At 34.4% G+C, this 16,324-nt stretch overlaps 2 protein-coding genes across 6 annotated transcripts in view; one reads left to right on the plus strand and one right to left on the minus strand.

Moving 5' to 3' along the window:
- Nucleotides 1-6,575: 6,575 nt before the first annotated feature.
- Nucleotides 6,576-16,324, plus strand: part of LOC127841496 (BTB/POZ domain-containing protein 6-like) — a 79,162-nt gene continuing 69,413 nt past the window's right edge. Inside the window, exons 1-4 of one of the 5 annotated variants that reach the window (XM_052370362.1) lie at nucleotides 7,750-7,807; nucleotides 8,751-8,816; nucleotides 9,473-9,719; nucleotides 10,191-10,940. In XM_052370362.1, coding sequence (XP_052226322.1) covers nucleotides 9,475-9,719; nucleotides 10,191-10,940 — 995 coding nt within the window. In that variant the 5' untranslated portion in view covers nucleotides 7,750-7,807; nucleotides 8,751-8,816; nucleotides 9,473-9,474. Of the gene's footprint in view, nucleotides 6,598-7,728; nucleotides 7,808-8,750; nucleotides 8,817-9,472; nucleotides 9,720-10,190; nucleotides 10,941-16,324 lie in introns of those variants that run through there. The other 4 variants (XM_052370363.1, XM_052370361.1, XM_052370359.1 and 1 more) reach the window with 4 other exon arrangements.
- LOC127841497 (tyramine beta-hydroxylase-like) overlaps nucleotides 10,902-16,324 on the minus strand; it is an 80,814-nt gene continuing 75,391 nt past the window's right edge. The window contains exon 8 of the mRNA XM_052370365.1: nucleotides 10,902-10,940. The gene's annotated coding sequence lies outside the window, so the exon portion shown is untranslated. The remainder of the gene's footprint in view (nucleotides 10,941-16,324) is intronic.

Consider the following 16,324-nt stretch of genomic DNA (forward strand, 5'->3'; position numbering starts at 1 on the left):
GTCTAGCGTGGTGAGAACCAGATGGAAGTTTTAACGACGTGCATCTCCATGATAAAACACACAGTATATCACTGTCATCTGCTTTAAAAGTCATGTTGCAAGCATTGTACTTAATAAATAAATACGTAAATAAATATATAAAAATATCCATAGTGATCATCTTGGAATGAAGGAACCCATGCATTTAATGTAAACAAAACTTTAATTATTCAAAATACATGTGGACATGTAATCAGAAGGAATGCCATACATTCCAAAAACAATGAAAATGTAGATAAATGACTGCTTATCAGAAACGAAGGTTTGTTTTCATACATATTGCGACTGACGAGAATACATTTAAAGTGTTTCGTCTCATTTTTGTTAATCTATGTGATATCAAATTTAGACTCATATTCTCGATTCAAATTGCAGATTTTTGGTCGTTATCGCCTGGCAATAAACGCAAGCGTTTATACACTGTGTCATCTAAAATACCCAAATCCTGTCATACAATGGTTAACCGTATGAAAATGTTCTGTGGAATAGATAACTAGATAACTACTAATCTCCTTTGCATGGTACGATATGTTTCAGTAACATATCACATGCAATTTTATAGATAAGAATTGACTACAACATCAACGGCAATGTTATATTATAATACTTTGATTTTACTTAAACATGACTTCTTCTTACATGTTTGGATTAATAGCTGGCAAGAATTTGTTGGAATTAAATGAAATCAGTGTGCTGATTGTTGTAAAATAAGACATATTTTTGTAAGACAAGATTTTGTTAATCAGTTGGTAAGAACAAAGTTGGTCTTCATTACAAATAAATTGTTTCTTCAATAAGAAAATACTCGTAGATCTGGGGTACGATTTTGAAAGGATGTTGACTGTTCAGCTTGTTTGCTGTGCTTAACAAAATAGTTCAAGCCATTAAACTGTCCCCATGAAAGGTCAGTGTCGGCATCACTTTAACCAACCTTTAAGTCACTGAATGCCATAGTCATACCGTCAACGTTTGCTTGAACCACAATTAAACGTAGGTCTACATTGCATTCTTTGTCGTATGGAATAATCGTTTACTGAACGAAGATAAACACGCTTAAGTAAATTTGCGAGCTAATGCTCAACACCTTTTTTGTAGAACAACTTAACATTCTGCGCATGTATGTCGGTAGTTCCCTCGAGGAGTTCTAGTACACCATTGACAGAACCGCTAAATCGAATCGGGATCAGTTAATGAATGTTGAGACATTTTCCTTTTTTACTATGCTTTGATAAACGTCGAGAAATTCATCTTTGTAGAGAACAGAGCCAGTTGCTACATAATCCATGATCTCTTCCAACGTCATGGTCGGGAATCTAATCAAGCTGATGAGTTCGTCTCCCAACTCCTGGCTTATATTTTCAGCACATTCCTGTTTTCCCGCGTCTCTACATCTCTGAGAAGCCAATCGTATGCACACATTGTACAGTTCACACTCATTTACAGTTCACATGTCTAGTTTTAGCACTTCTTCTAAACCTTCTTTATACTAGCGGATACATGAAGATGAGTTCAACACGCTTAAAGGATTATCCATAATAAATTCTTAACATTTTGTCTTTAACTCAACATCGTCAAACACTATGGCCTGATCCAGAATCGTGCAAACATTATTTACGTCAATTTTGTCATTCAGGAATGTCCTGCATTGGCATTCAAGCTCAGGAACACCGAATTTATTCGCCGAATACGTCACACTCATACAGGTTTCTACGTTTATTTCAACCGCGCCGCTATATAGATACCTGACAAACAATACATGACCTTTGATAAGTTGTTTGAAAAAAATATACATCTTTTCAAAAGACATATATATACATATTAATGACGAGTAAACATCATATAATAATTTCCAGAGAACTATGCACAGACCTGATCGCGACCTGTCAGACATTTGGGTAAGCACGTAAGCAACATGCTACTACATCTGGACATTTAGTTAAAAATCGGTATCAAATCGTGTTAAATAGAAATGTTCGGTCGCTCAAATTAAAGGTTGGGCTATTTTGAAATATTAATTGTTAATTCAAGCTATTAACTTGAGCTAAAAGAAGGGAATTCCAAATGTCAATATTAAAAAAGCGTCATGATTTGATTTATGTTTGAGTAACTACATCTTGCACAGAGAATGTCATACTAAAGAAGAGTTTGTATATTTGTTCTAGAGCCTTTTTTTAATATTGACAATGCACATTACACATTAAATACGCAGTGATCTATTTTTCAAGGCAATGGCGACAAGTACGCAGCATTTGAAATGCTTCGCCGTCACGAACCTTAAAATGCTTGAGAGCAACTTTCTCTGCGACGTCACATTTTCAGCCGGAAACAAACAAAACATAATAAAATGTCACAAGTTCATTCTTGCCAGCCGGAGTCAGGTGTTTCACGTCATGTTTTGTGGTCCACTTGCTGTATCAAGTGACGTCATTGTGTTCTATAATTTATCTTATAAGAGCATGCTTTATTTTAGCTATCTGTACACAGGCAATGTCTCAATAAACGCTGATACAGTTATGGATGTATAGTACGCTGCAAAGAAATACGATGTTCGTGGACTGGAATCCAAATGCAAATCATTTTTGATGGACAACATAGACGCTGAAAATGTTTTCATAATTTTCGACCAATCCGTTATTTTTAACGATGAAGATCTGAAATATACAATACCAAGAAGTGAAACTCCAGTATTGAATTCCCATTATATACAATTAGTTGGTGCTTTATTTAAGGCAAGTGACCAATTGCCAAAACAGTACAAAACAGCACAAAACAAACAGCACTTTACAAAACAACATACATTACACAAAAATACATTTTTTTCTACATTTATTTTAAAGCCCCATGTCCCAGAAGATTTACTTATACAGTCAAGTTGTAGCTGGAGTTTTTTTGGATCTGTTGTAAATAATGCAAGTTCAACAACAAATAAGAGCATATATAGTGACAATTTTTCAATATCATTTACAGACAAATTATTCCATATGGTCCTTGATGTCATTTAAAAAAAATATAAACAAAATAGGGGAAAGAGGCTCGTCCTGTTTTACACAAAGTGTTAGATCAAACAGTTCAGAATACGAAATATTTTCATGATTTCTTATACAAGCCTTTTATATTTGAGTATAAGGATTTAAGCATTTTTAACATCTTAGATCTTATTTGTGAATTAGTGTAATTTCATCCATAAAGCGTCATGTATAACAGTGTAAAAAGCCTTTCGATAGTCAATAAATGCACAATATAATTTTAGTTTATTAGCAAGTACTTTCTGTATTATAGTTTGAATGATAAAAATACAATCGCTAGTACTACGATTCTCACGAAAACCAAATTGAGCCTCATTCAGCTTCTGTTCACTTTCGCACCAAGCGTTTTGTTTATTTCTTAGCAAGAGTGAAAATACTTTAGACATTGTATTTACTATTGTAATGCCCCTGAAATTTGAAGGGTCAGAGTTACAACCCTTTTTATGAATCGGCACGATTACTCCTTTAGACCAGTCTTCTGGATAAAGACCTGTGCCAAATATATGATTAAAAATACACATCAAATACGGAGCAATAAAATCGTTGGCATCGATAAAAAATTCGGCAACATTGCCAGATAAGTCACAACTTTTATATCTTGACATCTCACTTATAGTTTTACAGATCTCCTCAACACTAAAATTACGATCTAAACTATCAATAAAATAATATCCTCTTGTACTTCATAGTTTCAGTCATTAGAATCCCTATATAAACTATCATTGAGATTGTTTGACACATTACAAAAATAATTAACAAAATCCTCAGGCGAAATATCAGGGGCTTTACAATGATTCGTATTATTATAATCATTAATTTAACGTGTTTCCTAAATTTGCGAGAACCATTTTGACTAAGCGTTTTTTTTTCAGCTAAACAATGACATTTTTCGCCTTCCGTTTGGTGGTAATAAAAGCACTTCTTGCATTTAAAAATATTTCAATTTTCAACACTGGGATAATCTTTATAAACAAGTTTACTCGGGTAAAACACCGACTTAGCTTTTCTTCAGTCAGTGTTAAACGAAGATGTTTTCGTGTTAATATTAATATCTTTACTCCCTTTAGTTCGAAACGCTTTACCGTAAACCACAAATGAGATATCAAAAATTGTACTAGACAAAGATTTCACGTATGTGTCAATATCAGTTAAACCGTCTGAAATGTTTTGGCAAATCATCAAATACATGTTGCTTGTCATGCAATAAAGAATTCAACTGTTCGTTTTTGCATGGGTTATCCTCCAATATCAGTTTATCAACTGTTTGACTACCTCTATTATCAAATGTACGATCGGTACAATTTAAATGAAACTCAATTGGACAATGATCTGAGAACTCCGTTATGTCATGTACACACATACTATTAAACCGATTAAATAGTTCGTAGTCGCATATAGCATAATCGACTACACTGGCCGCAAATCTATTTCCCGCTCAATTATTCCACGTGAAGTCACCCGGATCTAATCGCCCATTTACTATGAATAGATTATTCTGTTTACACATCGACAATAATTTATATCCGTATGCAGTGACTTTTTCATCGGCAGATCGTCGAACCGGTATTCTGTCCACATCAAATGAAATTGTCGGCATATTAACATACCTATCTAGGTTAATTTTTTTCCACTAGATCTGAATTCTGACCAATGCTTGCATTTAGGTCGCCTGCAATAATAACATCCCCGAGAGCAGAATACCGGAGCAAATCCTGTGAAATAGCTTCAAAAAATCAAAGTCATACAAAGATGAATTACTATATTTATAAACATGTGAATCCTCGGGTGGAAAATAGCAATAGATTAAATAAATATCAATGTCTGATCCGAAGAGAGACTTACATAATTTTAAACACATAAACCCCTTTAAATTGATGTCAACTAGCTCATTTTTGTCTGCGTATTTTCTAGTAAAATAAATCATCAATCCTCCGCTGTTACGTTTTGCCTTCTTGTTAGTTAATGGTCTTGGACAAGAGAAATTATCAAAATTGACAATGTTTACATTTGCAGTATTCGAATGCCAAGTTTCTCAGAATCATAAAATATCAAAATTAGATATGTAATTTATAAAGTCGTTATATTTAGTTTAGAGATTAATCCTTGAACGTTCCATAACAGAACACTAAGTTGCTTCTTAGACGAGTACTAGTCAGCGGTACCGGAAGTGTCGACAGTGCTGTTCCGTGTAGCAGGCGGGGTTTTCCGGGATGATTACGGGTCATAGCTGCCAGACTTGTGGTTTGGCACATCACGATTTGCGTTTTGGACGTCGGACCCACTGTAGTCAGTGTAACATAAGGTGCATTTTGGTCGCATGTGTTTGTTTTTCGTTCACTCAATGTTTGAGTTAATGGTTGACTATAAACATAAATTATTTACATAATTACACTTTCAAATGTAAATCCAAATAGAGAATTGGTTGATTCAGTCGTTAGCTGTTTGTCCCCGTTTAGCTATATTTTGTTAAACTGGATTGTTTTATAAATACAAATTATGCGCATACGATAAAGAGTACATAAAAACTTCAGAATGTACATAAGTGTTCGTTTCCGCATTTTCGGTACAGTTAAACATAAACCGGAACTTTAATATTAAAAAACAATAAATACATTCACATGTGTATGGCGTTTGACATATTGAAAAAAACTATTAACAGATTAGCTCAGTTGAATTATCCGAAGGGATATTAAAAAATTATAACTCTCTGATTATACTCCTTTAATTGACGTTTCGGCATAATGCCTTTATCAAAACAAAATATAATTTCCAATGTTTTGATAAAGGCATTATGCCGAAACGTCAATTAAAGGAGTATATTAACAGATTGACAAGTTTCAAAACTTTGTCACGCGTTCCAAAAAATAATTACAATATTGGTTATAATTGCGAAGCAAACATACATTGTTTGAACGGATTACAGATACGGAACTCAACATCTTATAAAATTTTATCTTACTCTTATGGACAAACAACGTTGTATCTTTAAATGCGTCAATGGCAGTTTCATTCATATTATTGCTATAATATGTGAATTTTTTTTCAGTGTGTATGAAGTTTGTTATTCAGGCCGTGAAAAATCATAGTGTAAATTTATTAATTTAAAAAGTGTATTTTCAAAACCTGCCAATAGTATTGTGAACAAATTTTATTGGAGCCAGAATAATAAGCAATAGTTTGTATGAAGTATTGCATAAAGCGATGGTATGGGTTTGTATGATTTATGTTTGCTTAAATAAATATACAGGAAGTTAAAAGAATATCAGACATAATGTGTCCATGAAATTAACAAATGTTCATTGATTTTGATTGTAGTAAATCTGGTAAAACACAAACAACCAAATACAAATAAATATGTTTGTATTTCTCTATTATAACAACCATTTTAATCAGGTGTTGATCACACATAATTACCTTTTAATTGCATAACGTTACCTTTAAATTGCAAATAGTGTCTTAAATTCACAGCTTGTTGGTCGTACGTCAAAATACCACATCCCTGAAAAACACAGGTTCAGTTGTTCTAGCCCAGGTTGGTATTAATGTGTTTTTTCTTTAAATTTATTTCTGTTTTATAATGGAACTCTTTAATTCCCATATTGACATTCATCAATTTAAAGCATTTAATGATTAACTTGTAAACATGCCAACATCTGTGTAAAGGTCCCTTAAACATCGCAGCTTTAACACGACTACCGAATCGTGAACATATTTGTTTACTGACAAATATTAACATCGTACATGTACATTTCCAATTGTGAAATGAATTACATCATGGGCTAAACAAAATTTGGTACATTAACTAAATATCGATATATTTAGAAATTTGGTTAAATAAGTATTGATATATGTAATTTTTATGGAAATAAAATTGAAACAAGCAAGTTTACTGAGTAATGCTATATTTAAGTTGAATATACTACTTATTGCAGATATATGTAAGGATAATTGCAATTGTACACTTGGTGTTTTGGTTTATTAAAAAAATAATAATAAATAAAATAATGTTTTTAAATGGAGTAAATTTTTTGACACATTCAAGGGCATGGTAAAAAGTAAACGTTTATCTACGGCATCAATGTATACCTAGAAAGGAATAAAATATTGTTGTTTTTAAATCTTTTCGATCAGCGATTTCAAATATAGTTAACGACTAATTTTGATATTTTTTTTTGTTAAACCACCCCCACATCTATATTTACAAGTTTCTGCAAGGCGCATATAGAAGATTTAACAATCGCCCAACATTTATACGCGCCGAAATGTACAAACTTATCTTATTTTTACATACGATATGTTGATATCGGTTAACTTATCCCTGTGCATGCTGGGAAATTTGGTCGTCTGCTAAAATATCGTATGCTGAATTTTTAAAATTAGCATTTTCTTCGATTTTTTTTTCAAAGAATACTATCAGAATAGCAAACAGGTTGGATCCTGATGAGACGCCACGCTTTGTGGCGTCTTATATGGATTCAAACTGTTTGCAAAGGCCTTCAAAATTCGGTTCCAGCACTGAAAGTGATACAATATTTGAATGCACAAATAGCACTGTTAATGCGCTTAAAGCACGTGTAAATATCAGTCAATCCCGACACGGTAAGTGAGCTGTGTATTTTTGTTTGCGACAAGTTATTTCAGTTTATCGTTTGTATAAAACCGGGTTGTATAAAGCGAATATGAACGTGAACTGGATTAATGTTATTATCACGGTAATACATCTGTTAGGTATATAAGTAAATGTGAGTATTGTTTTGTTTATGCCAAATACTTGGCAATATTCTAAGTGTGTGTTTATTCAAATCTGACTTTACAAGCATTTCGTTCTTTGAGATTACACTATTGTATTTGAGGTTGTTATAGAGTTTGTTGCCAACTTCATGTTTTTATCGGATTTCGCGGGACATACTTGACTGACTGCAAGTAATATATTTATAATTGTGTCTTGTTCTGAGAAAACTGGGCTTAATTTATGTGCGTAAAGTGTCGTCCTAGATTAGCCTGTGCAGTCCGCACAGGCTAATCAGGGACGACACTTTCCGCTTTAATGGTATTTTTAGTTTCAAGGAAGTCCCTCCTTACCGAAAATCAAGTTTAGGCGGAAAGTGTCGTCCCTGATTAGCCTGTGCGGACTGCACAGGCTAATCTGGGACGGCACATTACGCACAAGCATTAAGCCCAGTTTTCTCAGAACAAGACACATATATTTATCATTTGACACTAAACACAACAGTTAAAATTAACGCAAATAACTTAATTATACGTTATTTATTGTGTACATTAGTTTAGAACATACGACAAACATCGCCAACTGTACATACAATGCATTACAACTACACTGGATATGCGCGTTAGATTATTCAATAAAATATGATTCACAATTTGTTTCTTATAAATATATTCACATATAATCACGTACAATGCTAACCAATTAATTTTTATCAAAATAAACAAGTAACTGATGTATCCATGTTTATATCGGTTTGATAGTTTTGCTCTACGGAAGAAAATGTCACTGTAAATAAACCAAGTTTATATGAATTACTTAAGTCAAGTGGTTTACACGTACACTGCGGTATGCTGTATTCATAAATAGTGCACTGGGAAGTTAGCATTTTTTCGCATTTTAGGTTTTATTGCTCGCTTAACTTCCGCATTTATGTTCCATTATAATCTTCTCAACAGGAAGAGAACGGTGACATTATGAGAGGACCTGATATCAGGAAATTCGAAACCGAAAGCAGCCATTAGGTAACGTATTGCAATGATAAGGATAACCATAAATACAGAATTCAAAAAGTATATTCCTTGTCGTGCAGATTTACAACAACAACTATACTCTTCATAATGATCAACCTGATAGGTCTGTATGAATGACCGATCTATTGTTCGTTTCGTTTTTGTGGGACTCTTCATCAACCTGATAGGTCTGTATGAATGACCGATCTATTGTTCGTTTCGTTTTTGTGGGACTCTTCATCAACCTGATAGGTCTGTATGAATGACCGATCTATTGTTCGTTTCGTTTTTGTGGGACTCTTCATCAACCTGATAGGTCTGTATGAATGACCGATCTATTGTTCGTTTCGTTTTTGTGGGACTCTTCATCAACCTGATAGGTTTGTATGAATGACCGATCTATTGTTCGTTTCGTTTTTGTGGGACATAGTAATTCAAAGTACACCACACTTGAATACATAGTTTAGACAATACAGAAGAATTTGCAATTATGTTATTGTGTTAAAATTACGTTTTATGCGTAATGTCTATAGTAATGAAACTAATAACCAGTTACAAATTATTATCTCATTTTCCTTTAAGCCAACTAACAGTTAATAAAACAACTTCTTTTACAATCGTTGTATACATGTCAGTGCGTTCATAAGTAGGAATTATTTATATTTAAGAAATGGCGTCCAGCCGGCTTTCTTCGAAATCGCTTGCCGAAGCGAACCTAAAAATGCTTGACAACGAGGCTCTATGTGACGTCACACTAACGGCCGGAAAGGAGAAACACGAGATAAGGTGTCATAAAGTTATATTGGCCAGCCGAAGTCCGGTTTTTTATGCTATGTTTTGCGGACCGCTCGCGGAGACAGGTGACGTCATTCCTATTCCGGATATTGAGCCATCTACGTTGGCGATGTTTGTGAGGTGGATAATGTTTTGCATTTTTTTTTAAATTACGGTTTGTAATTGTGTGGCTATGAGCATTACTTTGTTCGCGATTGGTTGGCACTCTTGTAGTCATTATGTACTCTAATGTGCGTGTTTGTATAATTTGAACCGATACACTATTTACTTTCCATTGTATTTAATTATTGTTGTACATTTATAAACGAATATCCATGGGTATAGAAATGCGCTATTTGATATTTATGATGTGGTTAAACCAAGTGGCTTTATAAAATAAAATTAAGTTATTTGAGTTAACCGAGAACGCGTGTCTTCCTTATTCATATTTTGACTAGTAACTGATGCGAGAACGTTTGTCTGTTTGTATGATATATTCAAGAACTCTGTAAAATGGCGTGTCAATTTTAACTATCAAAAAAGACGTCTTTTGTTTAGTGTTTTATACTTAATTATGTTTATGTTAACGGTTTGTCTTTTCTTTATATACAGATACATATACGGGGACCAGGTCAGCATTAATGAGGACACGGTTTTGTTGCTACTTTACGCGGCAAAGAAATACGACGTGCCATGCCTGGAAAATTTATGCAGGTCGTACATGGATCTAAATATGGACCCTGACAACGTGTGTACAATCCTGGACCAGGCCATTGTCTTTGACTGTGCGGATCTAAGATGCAAATGCTTAAAGTTCATCACGAGGGAATCTAAAACGGTATTGAAATCGGAGTCCTTTCTCAAAATTACACAGGCGGGGCTTAAAGAAATAGTGCAACTTTGTCAGTTCAATGCAAGTGAAATCGATATCTACCTCGCTTACAAGCAGTGGGCGTCTCAAAGGTGCACAACTGCGGGAATTCAACAAACTGTCCGAGCTATAAGAAAGGAGTTGGGTGAAGAAGTTATAAGCTTGATAAGATTTCCCTCCATGACGTTGGACGAGATGAGCGATGTTGTAGCACTCGACGATGTCCTCACCAATGAAGAAAAAGTAAGCGTTTTTCGAACAAGTATTAAAAAGCAAAACGTTTCGAAATTCATCGACGAACCAAGGAAACTTGCAAGCAAGAAATGCATGTTCTACAGGTGTAAGACTATAGCATCCCCGTGGGCGTATAACGGAGGACAAGATGGTTTGAGTTTCATGGTATCAGAGGACTGCGTCTTGAGTGCTATTGATATATTTCTTCCAGAGATCGAGGGGGCTGTGGAGGGAGTTTTAGAGATACTCGAAGGCACCTCTATTGTGCACAAACAGAAACTGAAACTAGCCTATAGTGCAGGTTTGAAGCACGAACTTGTTCCCTTAGGAACTGACATCACGTTCAGACAGAGAATGATTTACTCCGTGAGGCAGCGAGTGAACGGACCGAATGTGCACAGGTGCTACTTGACGGAACCACGAGTAAGCGTTAATGGCGTGACCATGACATTTTGTGATTTGTAGGTTGGAACGAGCGATAATGGAACGTCGGTTACGAATGGTCAGTTTTACGGATTTGAACTGAAACTGTTCGTAGATGACGATTGCGACGAGCGAGAAGAAATCTTACATACATTTTCAGATCCTCGCGCGGCTGTTAAGGAATAAAACCTCAACCAAATGTGTAGAGCTATATAAAAGGATTCGTCTATCAAACAGACTTTATTAAAGATGCCATGTCACAATTCCAGAAGACTTAGCAAATGAAAACCTGGCGAGCTTTAGGTTATATCGCTGTTTTCAGAACGTATATAGCGTGCGTTTCTGTTAGTTATTACTTACAATTTTAAATTGTACATTTATTAAATTCAATTGACAATTTACGTGCAAACCACTTGTGTTACACGAAGAAATCTAACGGTTTAGTGTTTACACCGCATAGTGTTTTAACAAGTTAAGCTTTATAAAAATATACAATGTCAACGGGGATAAACTTTAAAATATCGCGTTGATGTTGAAGCATCACAATACACATGGTTTTACATTAAAAAGTCAATAGGTAAATATTGTCATAAATAAGCCGAATATATAGTGCTAACAGAAAGTTATTAGAAAAATAAAGCACGTGACCCCATAAAACAATTCAATATATTGAAAACAATGAAATCCATTATGCTAACAGAAAAGCACATTTATCTAACTGAAAGACATTTGTTTCAATAAATGCATAAACTGTTGTGTATGGAAATTTCTATTTACCCTAGATACATACTCCGTTATTACGTTTATATCGCGATCATCCCAAACTAGCAATACATCTGAAAGATGAATGCATCAATTTCTTTCTTTAATACAATATAATCGGTATGCTTTGTTTGTGAACGGTTTTATAGCGCTAAATAGCACGATCTTAAATTGCCATTATACAGATATTCGGATTATGCACACTGGTTGAAAGGTTTAACTGATGCCATGATTGGCATGTAGTATTGTCTAGCGGGTTGTTTTGAAAAATGAATATAATTGAATTGAAATCGTTCTTATCACTAAATTATTAGATGCAAAACACCAAAAGTTATTTCATTTCTTTGGGACTTGTTTAGTACTTATGTTGAACTCGTCTATTCTGAATTCAGAATAACCGTTTACCCAGTTTAAATACAAAATAACAATAGCAATTTGAAAGTAATACAATACATGTGTTTCACCAAATATGTACTACTGAACATTTAAATCATAAGCAAGAAAAAATAAATAATTTAAGATGACATTAACCAAATTTGGGATTATAATAAACAGCATGTGCAAAACACACAATTACAATTGTAAGTTGAATGTCTTACACCACTTAAATCGGAAAGTATGCATGAAATTTATGTTAACAAAAAGTTCAGCCACGTATGTCTTTCATTTAATATATTTACCTATTAAGAAAAGGTTTAAACTTGAATGAGTGTTATATTCAATGTGTTATTACAAAAATTAACCCATGTTTGCCTAGCGTCTAGAAAAAAAGGCATTTGCAAACAGCGTAGATCCAGATGAGACGCCGCATGATGAGGCGTCTTATCTGGGTCTGCTCTGTTTGCTTAAAGGAATTTCTGTAAGAAATATTTTAAATATAGAAATACATATACTAGACATCCCTAATTATGGAAATAAATTGATCCAATTAAGAAGGATTGGAGAGTCCACTAGGCATAAATGGGTTAACAATTCAGGTTGATGGTTCCATTCTGGATACACTGGTCAAAGCCCATTACACGTGGGTAGTAGCGAATAAAGGCATTGCACATCTCTGCCTGAAAATGTGCACAAAAGAAATAGTACTCCGTTGTTGTCGACGTGGCTTCGTATTGTATATTATTACAATTTTGTATTATATTGTATTTTATTTTACGCAAGGAAATAGCAAATTACAACAGCAGCACACAAAATATTTGTTTTAATACCCACGACTAAAGAGTATTATAGTTTTGTATTAAATAGGGAACTAAATCATAAATACAATTTTGACTTCACTTATATTGGTCCAAATTTCAAAGACAAATAATACAATAACACGTTGATATATATCATTCTTTGATCTAGATTAGTACGAAGATTATCTTAACGCCAACAATAAAACGGTAAAAATTAAATATCAGTTACTGGTAAAAAACTGACATTCTATTCTACGTGAGACCCTTGGCCAAAGTTTGTGGCGTTTTGTCTGGCACGAGGTCCAGCTTTACTGTCATACCAGCACGTCAATCGGAGACTATTGCATCTTGACTAAATAGACGATTATCTCTTAGATTTTTATTTTGTATTTAAAATATTCCAACTTACTTCGGGCTGTTATTAAATGAGTTCCTTGATTTTGATTTTACTGCTAAAAGTGTCTCTCAAAGTGCAAGCAGGACCCTTGGGTTACTCATTGCCAAATGTAAATCTATCGGCGGAGTGCCATACAATGTTTTTAGTGCAATACAATGTTTTTAAGAAACTATATGATAGCACTGTTTGGCCAGTCATATACTATGGGGCCTAAGTGTGGGGTGTTAGATCATTCTCTTGCATATATGCAGTCCAGAGTCGTGCTATGCGCTCTCTCTTGGGTTTGGGCAAATATACACCAAACAGTGTTCTCTATGGTTAATTATCATGGCAACCATCACATGTAAAACAATGGAGATCTGTTGTACAGCAATGGCATAGACTGAAACGCATGGATGACAATAGAATTAATAGTAAAGTTTTCTCAATATGCTGTCATAGAAGTAATAATAACTGCAGAAATTGGCAATTTTTTGTTAAATCTTTTTTCAGAAGTATTGATATGCTGAATTATCTTGATGAATGTGCAACAATTACTTCGAAGCAATTATGTAATCTTGTAGAATCTGTTACCATGAATAAATACATAGAACAGTGGAAAGATTCAATACAGAGTAAACAAGGTCCATCCCGTACTGGTAGAAACAAACTTAGAACATATCGTATCTTTAAGCATGATTTTGATACAGAAAACTATGTGAAATCTAAAATGCCCATAAAATATAGATCTGCTTTTGCTAAATTCCAGTGTGGGGTGGCACCTATTCGACTAGAAACAGGAAGATATGAGAATTTGCCTGAACATTTACGGTTATGTCCAATTTGCAATTTATCAATCGAAAATGAGATTTAGGTGATACTTAAATGTTCTGCGTATGTTGACTGGCATACTGGTATTTTTAGTTATCAATATAAGTCACATTGTGCTTTATAAATTGTATTCGAGCATTTTGCGACTTATTGAATGACTATGATACCCGATATCAACATTTCATCGGGGATTTGCAGATCACCAAGCTGTCCTGAAATTCAACATTGATTTCAAACTCTTACTGGTTTGTATACTCTTTCTTAGTGTTAGTACTTTTTATCATTTTAAAGTTAAATGAACTGTGTCACAGTAACAGAGACATTAAGGCGATTGTGGCCAGTTTGGATCCAGATCAGCCTGCAGTCGCTTGAAAGCTGTTTGCTTAAAAGCGTTTATCTGACAATAACAAATAATTTAATTGGATACTGATTTGACTGCGTTTTTCCTGTGACCTGGCTCAAATAATAAAATTGTCATTAATCAAATTATTTATTTCGAACATTAATCAGTTGTTTTTCTTGTCCCTCGGGATCAATGACTCCAGCACTTTCCTGTTGAGAATTGAATACTGCTAAAGGCGATGCTAGGGGGCGTGAGAGATGTTGCACCTTCCAGTATCGCTCGATTGTTCATTGTCGGCTCGGGTACTATAGTTCTCAGGTTATTATAAGCTCAATCAGTATATTTATATCATTATTTTTGCTTTGTGTATTGTAAACATATACACAATCATGCAGTTACATGATAGCAATAAATAATATCAAAGCTACCCATACTATAAAGGTCATTGACAAAGCCTATGGTCAAAATGTGAACACATTGAGTTTAATCGCCCTCTCGTGCCAGCAAAAACAACACGTTGACAGGTTGTCATTTTTGACAGTTCAACTTTCACTTTCATTTTGTGATATCAAACTATTAACAATTATGTGGCTGAGAAAAATATCGCCATTGCTTTATATGCCCCCGGTAGGGTGGCCTATATCAGTTGAACTGTCAGTCAGTCAGTGTATCAGTCTGTCCGTCCGTCCGAAAACTTTAATGGCCATAACTTTTTAATACTGAACATAGCAACTTGATATTTGGCATACATGTGCATCTCATAGAGCTGCACATTTTCAGTCGTGAAAGGTGAAGGTGAAGGTCATCTTCCAAGGTCAAATGTCAAATATAAAGTGTCTGTCTGTCCAAAAACATTAACATTGGCCATAACTTTTTCAATATTGGCATGCATGCGTATCTCATAGAGCTGCACATATTGATTGGTGAAAGGTCAAGGTCATCCTTCAAGGTCAAGGTCAAAGGTCAAATTTTGCAATATTGAAGATAGCAACTCCATATTCGGCATGCATGTGTATGTCATGGAGCTGCACATTTTGAGTGGTGAAATGTCAAGGTCATCCTTCAAGGTCAAAGGTAAAATATATGGCTTCAAAGCTGCGCATCAGGGGGCATTGTGTTTCACAGACACAGCTCTTGTTTAATATATTTTTTGCACATTTCTTAAAAAAACTTACATCAATACACGATTTTCTTCGTTTATTCAATCATGCCTGACAGACTTGTGTACATATTTCGATTACATTTTGACGCGCGTAGGTAGGACCGCATTACCGCATCCGAAATGTGTATTCATACTATTGCCTTCGAGGAACTTATCTGATGTTTGACGGAAAGGGCCGAAAATGTGCGAGTGTGGGTCAAGTTCCCCACAGGTACTACTTTCCCGTTCCCCCAATTTTTTTCCGTACCTAAAATTTTTCGTACCCAATTTTTTATTCGTACCCAATTTTTGTTTTCATCCCCAATTTTTTGTTCGTACCCAAATTTTTTTCGGTCCCAATTTTGTTGTTTCCAAGTATTTTTTCGTACCCAAATTTGTTTTCATACCCAAATTTTTTTCGCAAAATTTTTGTACCAATTTTTTTTTTCGTACCAACATACACAATTGTGGTGATTGTGGTGATGTAGATAAACTTAACTTGATGCTTTTATATCCATCCTCTCAAAAGCATCATCACACCAGTACTGTCAGTACTTTGATTTTCTATCGTATTCAGAATTCTATTC

This window comes from Dreissena polymorpha, chromosome 8 (assembly GCF_020536995.1).
Source record: "Dreissena polymorpha isolate Duluth1 chromosome 8, UMN_Dpol_1.0, whole genome shotgun sequence".
NCBI lineage: Eukaryota > Metazoa > Mollusca > Bivalvia > Myida > Dreissenidae > Dreissena > Dreissena polymorpha.